The sequence below is a fragment of the Oncorhynchus masou genome, chromosome 4, assembly GCF_036934945.1.
Source record: "Oncorhynchus masou masou isolate Uvic2021 chromosome 4, UVic_Omas_1.1, whole genome shotgun sequence".
NCBI classification, from domain to species: Eukaryota; Metazoa; Chordata; class Actinopteri; order Salmoniformes; family Salmonidae; genus Oncorhynchus; species Oncorhynchus masou.
The window spans coordinates 5456636-5472860 of record NC_088215.1 but is presented as its reverse complement, the minus strand read 5'-3'; the positions used below and the strand labels follow the sequence as shown (position 1 = coordinate 5472860).

General features: G+C 41.6%; 1 protein-coding gene across 2 annotated transcripts in view; it reads left to right on the top strand.

Moving 5' to 3' along the window:
- The window catches only part of LOC135522055 (striatin-like), an 87247-nt gene that overhangs the window by 62334 nt on the left and 8688 nt on the right, over positions 1 to 16225 (top strand). Inside the window, exons 5-12 of one of the 2 annotated variants that reach the window (XM_064947971.1) lie at positions 1132 to 1302; positions 1685 to 1820; positions 2711 to 2870; positions 5241 to 5351; positions 9147 to 9290; positions 9609 to 9745; positions 15354 to 15529; positions 15978 to 16025. In XM_064947971.1, coding sequence (XP_064804043.1) covers positions 1132 to 1302; positions 1685 to 1820; positions 2711 to 2870; positions 5241 to 5351; positions 9147 to 9290; positions 9609 to 9745; positions 15354 to 15529; positions 15978 to 16025 — 1083 coding nt within the window. The remainder of the gene's footprint in view (positions 1 to 1131; positions 1303 to 1684; positions 1821 to 2710; positions 2871 to 5240; positions 5352 to 9146; positions 9291 to 9608; positions 9746 to 15353; positions 15530 to 15977; positions 16026 to 16225) is intronic. The other variant, XM_064947979.1, reaches the window with a different exon arrangement.

Below are 16225 nucleotides of genomic sequence, written 5' to 3'. Positions count from 1 at the left end.
GTTATGCAGAATATGTACTTGTTGGCAAAATAGATCAAGCAATAAATCTGGGCACTAAATTGTATTATCCTTGGATGACGTCCTTGGATGAAGGAATGCGAATGCAGCATCTCATTGAGAGGAAGTGTGTGTGTGTGTGTATTGTCTCTGGTGTGTGTGTATTGTCTCTGGTGTGTGTGTATTGTCTCTGGTGTGTGTGTGTGTATGTGTATTGTCTCTGGTGTGTGTGTGTCTGTGTAACGAAGAACAGACTCTGAGATGGTGTTAGCCCATGAATGGAGGATTGTGTCTGGGCATTCAGGGCTCCTGCGACTGGAGAGGCTGGTACAGCAAGAGACGGAGAGGAACTTTTTTTCTCTATATATTTTTCTCCCTTCCCTCGTCTGTTAAAGCTTGCACAAGATGCTGTTTTATCAAAACCTTGGAGCATCAGCATCAGAACTTAAGCGCGTCTTGAAGGAATAAGGATAGGATCATTTTGGTTTTACCTACCGAGTGAGGTATGTTGGGGGTTTTGGAGGGCTTTAGCAAAATTTTGCATTCGATCTCGTTAAGTAGTTTGTAAATCAGCATAAGATTGTTTTTAGTTGGTTCAGTTATGCAATACTGTATAGATAGTTTGTTTCATTCCCTTGTTGTGCAGTGACTGAAAACTGATGTTTTCCGCTCTGAGATAAATAGTTTTTCACATTTCTTTTTTGGACCCTATGGTATATAAAGGAACATGTTTGTTTTCTTCAGAAACTGTATCCTATATAGAGTAGGCCATATTTAATAGTTATAGCTTTGATAGGACTTGTATTTTGGTATCTAATCTTGCTCCTGAAATGGTCAACGTCCTGCTCTATCCTGTCAGACTAACACACCAGGAACTCCAAAGAACTCTGCTTAAATATAAATGGCAATGGTTTTAGAATAACTTTCAAGTGTAATTTTAACCTAGACTCCAATCGTCTCTTTTGAAACCTAATTTACACAGTGATTTAGCGTGACACACCAAATATCATAAGCCGTCTTAAAAAACATGACCAATATATAGTCGTGTCGCTTCTGCAATGTTATGATGAAAAAACAGGAGTAGGTGGAAGTTGCGATCGCTCCCGTAACTTTCAATTGGGCCTTACTTTCCAGGTACCTTCAGGAGGTGGGCTACACGGACACCATCTTGGATGTAAAGTCCCAGAGGGTCAGGGCGCTGCTAGGCCTGGCTGGAGACTCCGGAGAGAGGCCGTCGGTCAGGAAACCGGAACCCATGGTCAACGGCACCGAGCTATCTTTTCAGAAGGACAGCGGCATGATCAGGTGAGCTACCGCTAACTGCTAATGACTATTGCTGCTGTTATGGTCATTGCTGTGATAAATGCTGTTGTGGTTGGCGCTATTGCTATGGTTAAGGCTAAATCCTATTGTTATTGCGATCATTAATGCTGTTGCTAATGCTGCTGTTGTAGCTAATGCTATTGTTGTAGCTAATGCTATTGCTCTAGCTATTGCTAATGCTATTGAATTTTGCCATCGCTAATGCTATTGTTGTAGCCATTGCTAATGCTATCACTAATGGATAACTAGCATTCGTCAAGGAAGTCCAGTGACAAACAGTGTAGGGCTGCATGTGTAGGAGCCCTGCATTGTTTTTGTGTTGTCACTAACATCTGTCTCGTTTTCTCTCTCTTCTGTCCGTCAGTAAACCTGACATGTCTGACTCGGCCACTGTCCTTGAGGCCTTTAAGTTCATAGAAAGCGCCGCCGCCGAGTTTAGCGACGAGGATGATGACGAAGACAGCGACGGGAGGGACAAGACCATTATGAACTTGGCCACTGTAAGCAAGGACACACAAACATTCATGATCTGACTTGGGCATCTTCATGGTGCAATGGCTACAACAATAGAGTAAGAACAGTAACAGATTGAATTAGCGACAGGCATCAATAACACTCAAGGAGAACCAGTACCAGTCACAAGCCATGTTACTGAATTCCTCATACTTCATTCTAGGGTGGTGATAAGTGAAATTGTGTAACTACATTTTATGTTACAAAATACATTTTAGCAAGACAAATATGATTATTCATTTTCTGAATCATTCAGTGGGGTCTTTCTGTAACATATCATTAACATTATATCTAAAAAGTCAGATTTTGTAACCGAGTGCGGTGTTGACGTGGTGATGCAGGTTTCTCTTAACTTTTGAGGATTTTACCTTTTGTGGTCGTTGTCTCCAAAGTTGTTTCCATGGGTCACAAAAAGCTACATTTGCATGACACGAGCTGAATTAAATGTAAAAGGCTTTTAAAATAAAACGCTCAGTGCTCTATTGACATTTCAGGGAAGTTTGTTTTTGTGAGAAATCTTTGAAAAAGAACAGGAATTTTGAATTAATATGAAAAGCGTATAATACAATATGAAAATACTACATGTCATGACTCAAAATCAATATCCATCTTACCTATATATTGTTTTATGTCCTGTGGATTCAAGAAGAAATATGACAAGTTCAGCGGGAAAGTGAGCCTGTCAGGTAGCAGGTAGCCTTCATTCTTGCACAGAATCCAGCCTAGTTTACGCAATGCAATTTTCCCTTTTTATTTATTTATTTAACCATGATTTTGATTGGACCACCCTACTCATTCAGACCTACTGTTTAACACTCAATTCATTCACTCACTCAGAACCCCTCTCTGTCTCTTCAACCCTCTCTGTCTTCCACAGATGGTGAGGAAGAAGACGTCTTCTTCCCCCTCCTCATCCTCGGACATGAGTGACGACCCGGACACAGAGGAGGCCCTGAAGGGCTTTGACTTCCTGGCCAGCCCAGATGAGATGGAAGGATCGCCCGATGTCCGGAGTGTCGAAGACAGCGGTGACTGGGGTGAGGGGTGTTGGTTGGTGAACACTCAAACTAGAATAGTAAAAGTTTACATGTGGACCAAAGAGGGTCGACTAGTAGGCCTAGTCAACAGTGAAGGGGAAATTTTGACCGCGGATCATAATTAGGACAGTGGGGACAGTCATGTATTCTCAGGACACTAGAGCATAAAAAGGACAGGAGGGCCATAGAAAGAGGACAGTAGACCAAAGGGAGGACCAGTGGATCATAGCAGGAACATTGAGTGTAACTTGGTTTCTAGCTCTAGGGCCACAGAACTGTCTCCACTGAGGGGACCTACCCTTTCCTCAGTCGCCCACTCACACAGCACCCTGTATTCTCTAACCTAGTCTTCATACAAAGACACAGCTGGCCACCTGCCTACTAATGTAGCTCCCTTATCCCCTTCAGCTAACAGAGAACCCCCTTCACTCCCGTCACCTAGCAACGCCATGTGTTTATCTCGACTCTATGACAAAGGGCATTCCCACGCAATCAGTGAGTCAGCGTGTCACAGGTCAGACAGCAGTCAGTTTTCAGCCAAAGAGGATGGATGCTGTGGCGTCACTGGTTGTGTGACAGTGGAAGCCAGAGGGATCCAGTTGAAGACAGCCTATGTTCAAAGTAAATACTAAGTCGTATGCTAGTGTAGACATTAGAACGCAGCAAATGACAAATTGTCTGATGCATTGACAATCCAGTTATTTTTATAAATACTTTAATTCAATAGTAATTCATATAAATAATGGTGACTATAAAAAAAAAAACACATCTTGTATTATTGGGATAATTAGGTAAACTTGCGTGGGAAACTTGAGTTCGCATTTCTTTGTTAACAATAATTGAAGAAGCCATGAGCTGAACACACAGCAATGGATGGATGGTATTAAAGGTCCAGAGGCAGCGAGGCGCTTAGCTGATCAGTTATGAAACAGAGTTGTCATCAGCAGCTCTGTGTTCACCACCTCCTCTTGATTCCACACTGCCGCTACAGACCAATGATGTGTCCCAAATGGCATCCTATTCCCTATATAGTGCACTATTTTTGACCTGAGCCCTATGGACCCTGGTCAAAAGTAGTGCACTGTATAGGGAATAGGGTGCCATTTTGGATAGAATCAGAAACATCTGTCGCTGAGGGCTGCAATGGGGAAAATAGAAGGGAAAATAGAATATCCGTTCTGTTTACCATATATTATATGATCATGCCTGCATCTGAAATTAGAAATATTAATATGCTTATAGGTATAGATACAGATAACTCTGCACATTAATATACTTTTTTGTTGTTGAAATTCATTATTTGGGGGATTTTTTTTGTTCTTTAGCCAGCTTACGCTATAAAACCTACATGGTTGCTGCTTTTGATATATAGAACATTTCAAAACATGACAGAGTTATTGAATGACATTGCATTTTGGGGGGGGGTATTGAATGTTATTTGCATTATTTTAACATTAGCATGTCGTTGGTATGCTGTTTGCTGCTATTGATGTTGCGGCACAAAGGACAAAGCCTTGCAGAGACTGAGTGAGGCATGGCGGCTGTTCCACCATATGCTTTCTTGTCACCTAATTTGGCAGGACACAGCTTTCTTTGACATTTAATATTTTTGAATACATTAATGCAAACATTTTCAGGATTGCTGCCAGCCATCAAATTAAACATTTGATGTCCGCTGTATTTTTATTTTTTTTGTCGGAAGCCAATCTGGCTTTTTACAACTTTTTTTTTTACCCCCCCCAACCCTTTGTTTAATGGCAATTTTTGTGTTTTGTACGTTTGTGTTTTTATGTTTCCATGTCGAGTGGTGCAAAAACTGTAACCCTCAGGCATGACTCAATTCTCCCTTTCCATCCCTGTCTGTTGTCGTATGAGAAGAGAATTTGACCGGTTCTCTTCCTGACTGACCCCAATGTGTTGACATCATCAAACCCCTTATAGTTGCTTTGAGAGAGGCCCAAATGCCTGTAGAAAACATGAACTTGGGGCTCTCGGGGGGAGAAAAAAAGTGTATCAGGAAGAATTTCCATCACACACTTTTTTTTTTACATACCGCAGCAAATGGCGATAATGCAACACTGTACATTGCGGGTCTCAAACCAAGGTCTCCCAGCCCGTAGGCAAACTTGCTAACCACTGCTCCGATAGGGGTAACACACTTGGGGGGGGGATCTTAGGCAAGTGTCTCTGCAATACATTTTACAGGCGATATTAGGATTAAAGAAGCCATCTTCACTTGAACCACCTTTAATTTCATTACACTTTGGATTTGAGTTTCGTTAGGTCTGGTTCAGAAGAAAGTTCTGGACACTGACCGGCTTCTCGGGTTTCTGTCCCCCCCCCCCCCCCAACCCCTTCCCTCGGGTGTAGAGAAGGAAGAGCAGTGCCCCATGCCTGAGGCCTGGGACGTGGACCAGGGCCTCATAGCCCAACTCAAGGAGCAGTACAGGAAGGAGCGCAAGGGCAAAAAGGGGGTGAAGAGTAAGTCCTATCAGGCCTTCCCTTCTCTTTCTTTCCATTGCGTTTCTATCTTTCATTCTTTCTCCTTGTTCTGGCGATAAGAGCTCCTCTCTCAGGTTGAGGTGAACTATGTCATGCAAAAATGATATTTAACAGACACGTTAAGCACGTTAGAGACACTCTCTTCCTCCCATCGCTTCGTTTTGGCGCACCTTTTCGGCCATCTAGTACCCCTTCTCTATGTTTGTCTTTGCTTGTGTGTGGCTCTGTGTGTACATGTTTGTGTTTTAACATTTCAATGCGATTGCAATACCCTGCCTCCCCTCACAGTGATCAGACCCGTGCAGGATAATTTGATCACTATTGTAAGTGGTCGATCACTATAACCACATTCACTATAAGAAAAGTGCACTGTACTGCATTCCTAACCCTCTCACTGTGTCGACATTACTCATTGCAGTTTTAAGGTGCACCCATAGAAATATAATTACTAAAAAGAGCATAGCCCATCAGACCACAGCAATTTGACTGCACCCTCGTGGGTACACTCCGTATAGGTGACATGGCTCACCCATTATGGCCTCGTTTTCTAGGAATGGGCGCGCCCCTTCTAGTAATTCTATGTCTATGATTGCACCATTCTACATTTGAGACATTCCATCCCCGCTTCGTCATGTTTGTACCTGTCTTTATTATGTCATAGGTTATCAGCTGCACCTGTGTCTTTGTATGTGTGCTGGTTCCTTTTTTATTTCTCTGTATTTTTCAACCATTCCAACTTATTTTCTGTGAAAGTATATCAGTGTCAGTGACTTAACTCTCCTTTCCTCCCAACTTCAATTGCCTTCATTTTTCTATTAGTTATTTCTATGTTCTAGCTATGAAGTCCTCCTTCACCAAGCATCAGCCATGGACCTGCTTTTCAATCTGCTTTTAACGTCAGATCGTGCTGATCTGGAGATTGCCTGGCTGGATATCTGCCTTCCCAAAACGATTTTGTTGGGGGTGTGTTATAGGCCACCCAAGACGAATGCATTCTATGAAGGTCTTGAAATTGTGTTGTCAAATTATAATGATTCCCTGTTGAAGGAAATCATTTTGTTAGGGGATTTCAATACTGATGTCTGCAAAAAGAATAGCCCAACCCACAATATATTTATGCACTTTTGTAGATCACTTGCTCTGACTCAAATGATAAAAGAGCCCACCAGGATATGTGAAACAGTGCAAAGTATGATTGACTTAATATTGGTGTCTGATATATCTAAAATATCGCAGAGTGGAGTAATAGTATATGGAATCAGTAATCATGTTATTACATTTTGCACAAGGAGGATTTTTAAAGATATATTTACGTGTCACAAAAACAGAATCAGAGGTCTCAAAAAATACTCTGAAAAGTTTAGGAAGGAAGTGGGTAAAATTGACTGGTCACCTGTGCTAGATAGCGTAGGGGTAGACAGTGCCTGGGAAGTCTTTAAATGTAGATTCCTTGATGTGGTGAATGTGATGGCTCCCATTAGACGGGTCAGGGTAAAGCAGAGATCTAGCCCTTGGTTTAATCATGACATTCTAGAATCTATCCAAGCAAGAAATAAGGCCTTTAAAAACTCTCAAGAGCAGCATGATTTTGTCCAATATAAATGTCACAGAAATTAAGCACAGAGCAGAAGCAAAGAGGGGTTACTTTGCTGAGAAAATAATTGAGAACAAAAATGACCCTAAAAAGCTTTGGAAATAATTTAAGGAACTAGGCTATAGTAGTACTACCATAAACAAATTAAATAGTATTGGACTGAACATCAGGGGGAAGATGGTATATGAAAAAGCAGAGGTTGCCAATGAATTCAACTCTTTTTTTTTTTCTTTTTTTTTTTACTTCTGCAAGCTGGTTAGCAAGCTGTCCACCAGTTCTGGTTTGTATGGAAGCAACCAAGTCCAGAAGTATTATGTAGAGTTAGGGGTTCAGCCAAACTCTCTTTATTTTGCAAAGGTAGCAACAGCCAACATAGTCAGTATGCTGGCAGAGCTTAAATGCTCTAAAGCCACAGGCCTGGATAATATTCCTGCAAGGTTTCTTATAGATTCTGCTGAGCAAATTGGCCCTTGTATTACGTATATCGTTAATCTCTCTCTTGAACACTGTACCTTTCCCAGGGACATGAAACAAGCTAAAGTTATACCTCTATATAAGAAGGGGATAAAGTCTGACCCTGGGAATTATAGGCCTGTATCTATCCTCTGTGTAACATCAATGTTCTTGGAGAGAGTTGTACATGAGCAAATGTATGAATATGTTAACAAACAGGGTCTAATGTATGATTTTCAGTCGGGTTTTAGAAAGACATACTCCACTAATTCATGTTTACTTTACTTGACTGACTTCATCAGGAAAGAGATTGATGAGGGATATTTCTGTGGAATGGTACTGCTTGACCTACAGAATGCCTTTGATACAGTTAACCACTGTCTCCTGATCTCCAAACTAGAAGCACTGGGGTTAAGCAGTATATCTCTAGGCTGGGTAAAGTCCTATTTATCAGGAAGGGAGCAAGTAGTAGAGGTTAATGGTTCACTGTCTCATGCAATTTGTGGCGTTCCGCAGGGGAGCGTGCTTGGGCCTCTGCTGTTTTTATTGTATATTAACAATATGAAAGATGCTTGTTCTTGCCGTATTTTTCTTTATGCGAATGACTGGTGTCTCACAAAAGTAAAACTATGTTGGAGAGCGTACTTGGCACAGAGCTTACAAACATTAGCAAATGGCTTGGAGATAATAAGCTATCTCTGCACTTAGGGAAAACTGAAATAATTGTTATTTGATCCAGACCTAAATTGAGTAGGTCCTCTGAAATCGTCTGAAAGTGTGGAATTAGGGGGTGAGGTGCTGACTACTAAAACCTCTGTTAGCTACTTGGGATGTATCCTTAATGGAAGCTTGGGAGGTGTGAGCATGGCCAATAAAGTGCTTGGGAAGGTTAATGCCAAGACTACATTTTTGGCTAGAAAGTCCCAAGCTGCTTGATAAGGACTCCATGAAAGTGCTAGCTACTTCCCTCATTCAATGCCATTTTGACTATGCTAGTACTTCCTGGTTTGGGGGCTTATCTAAACTTATGAAGGGGGAAGCTCTAGATAGCCCAGAATAAGCTGATCAGGGTAGTATTGAAGGTGAGTCCATGTACTCACATAGGCAGGAGCTGCTTTCAGGAACTAAACTGGGTGTCCCAGATTAGACTAGGTTTGGTTTACAGGAGTATTTATGGTCCTGCGCCCAGATATCTAAGTGATTACTTTCCTCGTGTTATAGATGCACACAATCACAGCACCAGATCAGCTGTTGCTGATGTGTGCTTATACAGGTTCAGGAGTAATGCTGGGAAAGGTACTGTCTTGTATACTGGAGCCTCAGAATGGAATGAGTTGCCTCTGCCCATAAAAACAACGTCCTCTCTGGGCAGCTTTAAAAATAAAGTAAAAATATGTTTGATGTCTTCTGTGCCTGTATGAATAACCCCTATGATGTAACTGGAATGATGAGATGGATGTTCTTCTTCTCTGTTTTTGTTTTATTATTTCACTGCCATACTGTGTTTGATCTTGTCAAGCCATCTTGTCTCGAGGACCACAATGGAAGCCATTTTTTTAAATGGTTGAATTAATAAACTAAACTAAACTTCAATCTTATAAAGTTTCTCAGTTTCTTCCTGATCCTCTCTCTACACTACTACTTCTCCTCTTCCTCCCTCTCCTTTCCTTCTTTGTCTCTTCTTCTTCTCCATGATCCTCTTCTCATCTTCCTCATTCTCATCCCAGGGCCTAATCGGTCCAAACTGCAGGATATGCTGGCCAACCTGCGAGACGCTGAGGATCTCCCCTCCATGCAGCCCCCCGTGACACCGCCATCCCGGCCCAGCGTCCCCAGGCTCAACGAGCACGAAGTGGGCCACCCCGAAGAAGGTAAGACGAGAGCTTAATTGTCCCCAAAGGGTTTGAATTTACAGAATGCACAGTTTCCAAATATATATAATTGACTAAATAATTGAATTGACAAATTGACAGAACAATATCTAATCGGCCCAAATACCAATGATGGTTATGTTTCAGTAGAAGTCGTTTAGTGTTTTGACCTCTCTGTTTGTCCCTTTGTCCGTCTGTAAATGTTTCCCTACTTACTTGTCTGGTATATTTGCCTGTTTAATTTGTTTGTCTGGCTCTGTCCCTTTGCCTGGTCTGTCTGTCCATCTGTCCGTCTATCTCACTATCCATCCATCCCAGTGGAGGCCATGACGTTTCCGCCCACGTCAGGGAAGTCGTTCATCATGGGGCCGGACGAGGCGGCGGAAAGCGAGCTAGGCCTGGGCGAGCTGGCCGGTCTCACTGTGGCCAACGAGGCGGACAGCCTGGCCTACGACGTAAGCACCTCTGGGGGGGATTATGGGAGGATGGGGAGGTTGAGGGGAGAGTGAGCTGAGGCTGGGCAAGCTGGCGGACCTCACTGTGACCAACGAGGCAGACAGCCTGGCCTACGACATGATTACCTACCTCTGCGGGGAACGGAGGATGAGGAAGGAAGGGGAGGGTAAGGGGGGCGAGCTGGCAGCATGACTGTGGCCAACAAAGCCGACAGCCTGGTCTACCATGTGTGGCATCAGTCCTTCCTTACACGGGCCATCAAACACTGCCAGATGCAATGGCAAGGCAGCTAGTAATGAATGAAAACCTTTATTATGACAAAAACAACACACATTTTTGCCCCAAAGGGAATTTTATTTACATATCATGACCACAGCAATCATTAAAAAAATAAGTAAAATGGACATGGCAATCAACAACATTCAGCTAATCACATCAAAGGGCACCACCACCAAACAGTGGGCAGAATCATTCACATATTACATTTTCTGGTGTGTGTGTGTGTGTGTAGTGGGCATCAGCATTCACATATTACATTTTCTGCTGTGATTATTGGAGGACCAAAAAAGCCGATGCCGGTTTAAAAAGAAAAAGAAACAAAATATTTGTAATAATGACAATTACAACAATACTGAATGAACACTTATTTTAACTTAATATAATACATCAATAAATTCAATTTAGCCTCAAATAAATAATGAAACATGTTCAATTTTGTTTAAATAATGCAAAAATGAAGTGTTGGAGAAGTAAAAGTGCAATATGTGCTGGTTAAAACTGGTTAAAAAGCTAACGTTTGAGTTCCTTGCTCAGAACATGAGAACATATGAAAGTTGGTGGTTCCTTTTTAACATGAGACTAAAATATTCCAAGGTAAGAGGTTTTAGGTTGTAGTTAATATAGTATTTATAGGACTATTTCTCTATACCATTTGTATTTCATATACCTTTGACTATTGGATGTTCTTATAGACACTATAGTATTGCCAGTGTAACAGTATAGCTTCCGTCCCTCTCCTCGTGCCTAACTGGTCTCGAACCAGGAACACATCGACAACAGCCACACTCAAAGCAGCGTTACCCATCACTCCACAAAAGCTGCGGCCCTTGCAGAGCAAGGGGAATAACTACTCCAAGTCTCAGAGCGAGTGATGTTTGAAACGCTATTAGCGCACACCCAGCTAACTAGCTAGCCATTTCACATCGGTTACACCAGTCATTAGGCTGATAGGCTTGAAGTCATAAACAGCGCTGTGCTTGCGAAGAGCTGCTGGTAAAACGCACAAAAGTGCTGTTTGAATGAATGCTTACGAGCTTGCTGCTGCCTACCATCGCTCAGTCAGACTGCTCTATCATATCATATAGACTTAATTATAGCATAACACACAGAAATACGAGCCTTTGGTCATTAATATGGTCGAATCCGGAAACTATCATTTCGAAAACATTTATTTCAGTGAAATACAAAACCATTCGGTTTTTTTATCTAATGGGTGGCATCCCTAAGTCTAAATATTCTTGTTACATTGCACAACTTTCAATGTTATGTCATAATTCTGTAAAATTCTGGCAAATTAGTTCGCAATGAACCAGGCTGCCCAAACTGTTTGCATATACCCTGACTCTGCGTGATTGTTTTTTTTAAGATAAGTTTAATGCTAGCTAGCAACTTACCTTGGCTTCTGCTGCATTCGCGTAACAGGCAGGCTCCTCGTGGAGTGCAATGAGAGGCATGTGGTTAGAGCGTTGGACTAGTTAACTGTAAGATTGCAACTGACTTGCCTAGTGAAGGTATACAAATAAATCTTTAAAAAATCGGCGCTCAAAAATTCCCGATTTCCGAATTGTTATGAAAACAACTTGAAATCGGCCCAAATTAATCGTCCGTTCTGGTTAATTGGTCGACCTCTAGTGTGGAGCCTCATGGACAACTCTTTCAGCACTTAGGTCCCCCGGCCGGGGCAGCAAACATCTACTGCTTTACATTGCCGTGTAGCAGAAGATTGATTGATTTAGCTAGATTTAGAAACTTTGAGTTTCCAAACTGGAACACAAAGTAGAAAGGCATATACAGTGCATTAGGAAAGTATTCAGACACCTTGACTTTTTACACATTTTGTTACGTTACAGCCTTTTTCTAATATGGATTAAATAACTTGTCCTCATCAATCTACACAGTACCCCATAATGACAAAGCAAAAACAGGTTTTCAGACATTATTGCATCATATGGCAGGGACTGGGAGACTATTCAGGATCAAGGGAAAGATGAACGGAGCAAAGTACAGAGAGATCCTTGATGAAAACCTGCTCCAACAGAACAACGACCTTAAGCACACAGCCAAGACAATGCAGGAGTGGCTTCGAGACAAGTCTCAATGTCCTTGAGTGGCCCATCCAGAGCCCGGACTTAAACCCGATCAAACATCTCTGGAGAGACCTGAAAATAGCTGTGCAGCGATGTTCCCCATCCAACTTGACAGATCTGCAGAGAAGAATGGGAGAAACCCCACAAATACAGGTGTGCCAAGCTTGTAGCGTTATACCCAAGAAGACTCCAGGCTGTAATCGCTGTCGAAGGTGCTTCAAGTAAAGGGTTTGAATGCTTATGTAAATGTATATTTCGTTTTTTTATTTTATACATTTGTTAAAATGTGCTTTGTCATCATGGGCTATTGTGTGTAGATTGATGGAATTAAAAAAATATATATATTTAGAATAAGGTTGTAACGTAACAAAATGTGGACAAGTCAAGAGGTCTGAATGCACTGTGTATACAACCTATTTTTCAAAGCCTGAGCCAGTTATTGACAGATGAGACTTGTAAGAAGTGTACACTGTGAGAAAACCTGCAGTTTACTGTATTGTATGAACCCCAGGTGAGTGAGTAGGAGGAGAGTGAAGTTTATACTGATCTTGGTTCAGTTTAGCATTTTCCCTGGTCATGATGAAGGTTAGGGTTGGGGAAGAGAAACTGATCCTAGGGAACTTCACCCCGGAGTGCTGGAATATTCGTAAAAATTGGGATCAAGCTGATTGGTAGTGTAGGTTTATGAGCAGAATAAATTCTCTTACTTTATTAACTCTGTGCTTATATACATAGGCTTTGAGCTAATGAGTGTAACTGCAAACAGAAGCCTTGAAGTCAATAATAATCCACAAAATTGAACCAAGCTTATGTAAGAGGCTGGTCCCCAGCTTTCAAAATGTCAATATTTAAACAGGCTAGTCTGATTAGCATGTGCTTTGACTTCCCTTTTATTGACACACACAAACACGCGCCTAGATGCATACACATTAATGCAAGAGTGCACATACAGAGGCACATGCGTGCACATACACGCACTCCAGATCAATTGAATGCGAAATGAACTCTGCTGTTGTATTGCTGTAGAGAGCTAGCATGAAGAATGAGGTTGGGATTGAAGAGACTGTTATATTGCTCAGTTGGACCCTGTGTGGGAGGATACCATAATGTTCTAATTATATTTCTAGGATGGACACTCATCTCAAAATAGGCATGGATTTGTGTGCATTAGATAACATTAAAGTTTGTATGGTAACTTTTATACTAAGATATTGCAGCTCCAACAAGCAGGAAATGAAAAGGATATGCAGTGACAATCTACTGTGGTCAAGCACAAGGGGCACTTTGCGTACATACAGTTGAAGTCAGAAGTTTACATACACTTAGGCTGGAGTCATTAACTCGTTTTTCAACCACTCCACAAATTTCTTGTTAACTAACTAGTTTTGGAAAGTCTGTTAGGACATCTACTTTGTGCATGACACAAGTCATTATTCCAACAATTGTTTACAGACAGATTATTTCACTTATAATTCACTGTATCACAATTCCAGTGGGTCAGAAGTTTGCATATGCTAGGTTGACTGTGCCTTTAAACCGCTTGGAAATTCCCAAAAATGATGGCTTTAGAAGCTTCTGATAGGCTAATTGACATCATTTGAGTCAATTGGAGGTGTACCTGTGGATGTATTCCAAGGCCTACCTTCAAACTCAGTGCCTCTGCTTGACATCATGGGAAAATGAAAAGAAATCAGCCAAGAAATTGTAGTTCTCCACATGTCTGGTTCATCCTTGGGAGCAATTTCCAAACACCTGAAGGTACCACGTTCATCTGTACAAACAAAACACCATGGGACCACGCAGCCGTCATACCTCTCAGGAAGGAGACACGTTCTGTCTCCTAGAGATGAACGTACTTTGGTGCAAAAAGTGCAAATCAATCCCAGAACGACAGCAAAGGACCTTGTGAAGATGCTGGAGGAAAGAGGTACAAATGTATCGACATATCCTGAAAGGCCGCTCAGCAAGGAAAAAGCCACTGCTCCAAAACCGCCATAAAAAAACAGACTACAGTTTGCAAATGCTCATGGGGACAAAGATTGTACTTTTTGGAGGAATGTCCTCTGATCTGATGAAACAAAAATAGCTGTTTGGCTAAAATGACCATCGTTATGTTTGGAGGAAAAGGTGGAGGCTTGCAAGCTGAAGGACACCATCCCAACCGTGAAGCCTCGGGGGTGGCAGCATCATGTTGTGGGGGTGCTTTGCTGCAGGAGGGACTGGTGTACTTCACAACAATTATGGCATCATAAGGAAGGAAAATAATGTGGATATATTGAAGCAACATTTCAAAACATCAGTCAGGAAGTTAAAGCTTGGTCGCATATGGGTCTTCCAAATGGACAATGACCCCAAGCATACTTCCAGAGTTGTGGCAAAATGACTTAAGGACAACAAAGTCAAGGTATTGGAGTGGCCAGAACTGAAAAAGCGTGCACAAGCAAGGAGGCCTAGAAACCTGTCTCAGTTACACCAGCTCTGTTTGGAGGAATGGGCCAAAATTCACCCACCGTTTTGTGGGAAGCTTTTGGAAGCTACCTGAATTGTTTGACCCAAGGTAAACATTTTAAAGGCAATACTACCAAATACTAATTGAGTGTATGTAAACTTCTGACCCACTGGGAATGTGATGAAAGAAATAAAAGTTTAAATAAATCATTATCTCTACTATTCTGACATTTCACATTCTTAAAATGTGGTGATCCTAACTGACCTAAGACTGGGGATGTTTAGTAAGATTAAATGTCAGGAATTGTGAAAAACTGGGTTTAAATGTATTTGGCTAAGGTGAATGTAAACGTCCGACTTCAACTGTATTTAGAGGCTTGGTAAAGAGCATAGCACCACTGAACTTGCATAACAAACAGTAACCAACCTTAAGTCAGCTGCGTAAGTGTCTTTTTGTAAATTGAAATAAATAAGACAAAACTAGTGACTCCTAGCTTGCTATACCTTCTGAAACATTATTGTACAGGACTACGGCTTGAATCCTAATACTAATAATAATATTTTTCAGATCTTCTATATTGCTTGCTTAAAAAAGCTAAACAAAAACAATCAAATAACAGCTATATGACAGAGTAGGTCTGGACTGTGATTTTGAGGCTTTCAAGCATCCAACAGATGGAGCAACAATCAAGAGGGAACCACATGGCTTGAGCAGAGGTAGGAGTTTGTCATATGGGGGACATCTGTCTGCAAATCTCCAACTGACATCAATACTCTTTGCCATTTTACTCAGGTGACCAACAGTCAGGATGCGCTGCGGAAGACGTGGAACCCCAAGTTCACGCTGCGGAGCCACTTTGACTCCATCCGGGGCCTGGCCTTCCACCCCGTGGAGCCCGTCCTGGTCACTGCCTCCGAGGACCACACCCTCAAACTGTGGAACCTCCAGAAGACCGCCCCCGCCAAGAAGTAAGAGTTCACATAGGCCTACCCTGCTGTCAGTCAAACACCTGGATCATATTTACTAGACCCCAAACAATTCAAATGTTTGCCTTCATTTAACCAGGTAAGTAATTGAGAACACATTCTCTTTTACAATAACGACCTGACCAAGATGAGAGCGATACATAGTAATAAAGAAACTCTCGGTGTGCACTAATGAATATGACCCAGTCAAAGACCATTATGCTTTTAAGCAGGTACTTAAGTAGTGAAAGTGGATAACTTGGTCACTTTCAATGGGGTAAGAGTCATGTGGAATTGTTAAGAGCACTATAGTAAAAAGGCAATCGATAGCTAAATTATGCCTTTTTCTTATACATTTCTGATGGCTGTTATGGGACATTTGGTTTTAGTTTGTGTATGCTTGTTGGATATGTACATCAAAGATAGTTATGTCCCCTGTCTGTCTTCCAAGGTGTGCTGCCCTAGATGTGGAACCCATCTATACTTTCAGGGCCCATCGGTGAGTAAGCTACCTTATCCACTATAACCCAACCTTTTTAATAACTTGACAGCTGAACTGATACTCTTGTATACATGAATACTTTGTTCTATCAAATGTATTCCATACAAACCATCAAATGTACATATTCACATACTTTGTATCTTTGCATAAGTAAAACACTACTAAAGTGCAATGACAAAGTGTTGAATTTTGTAGTA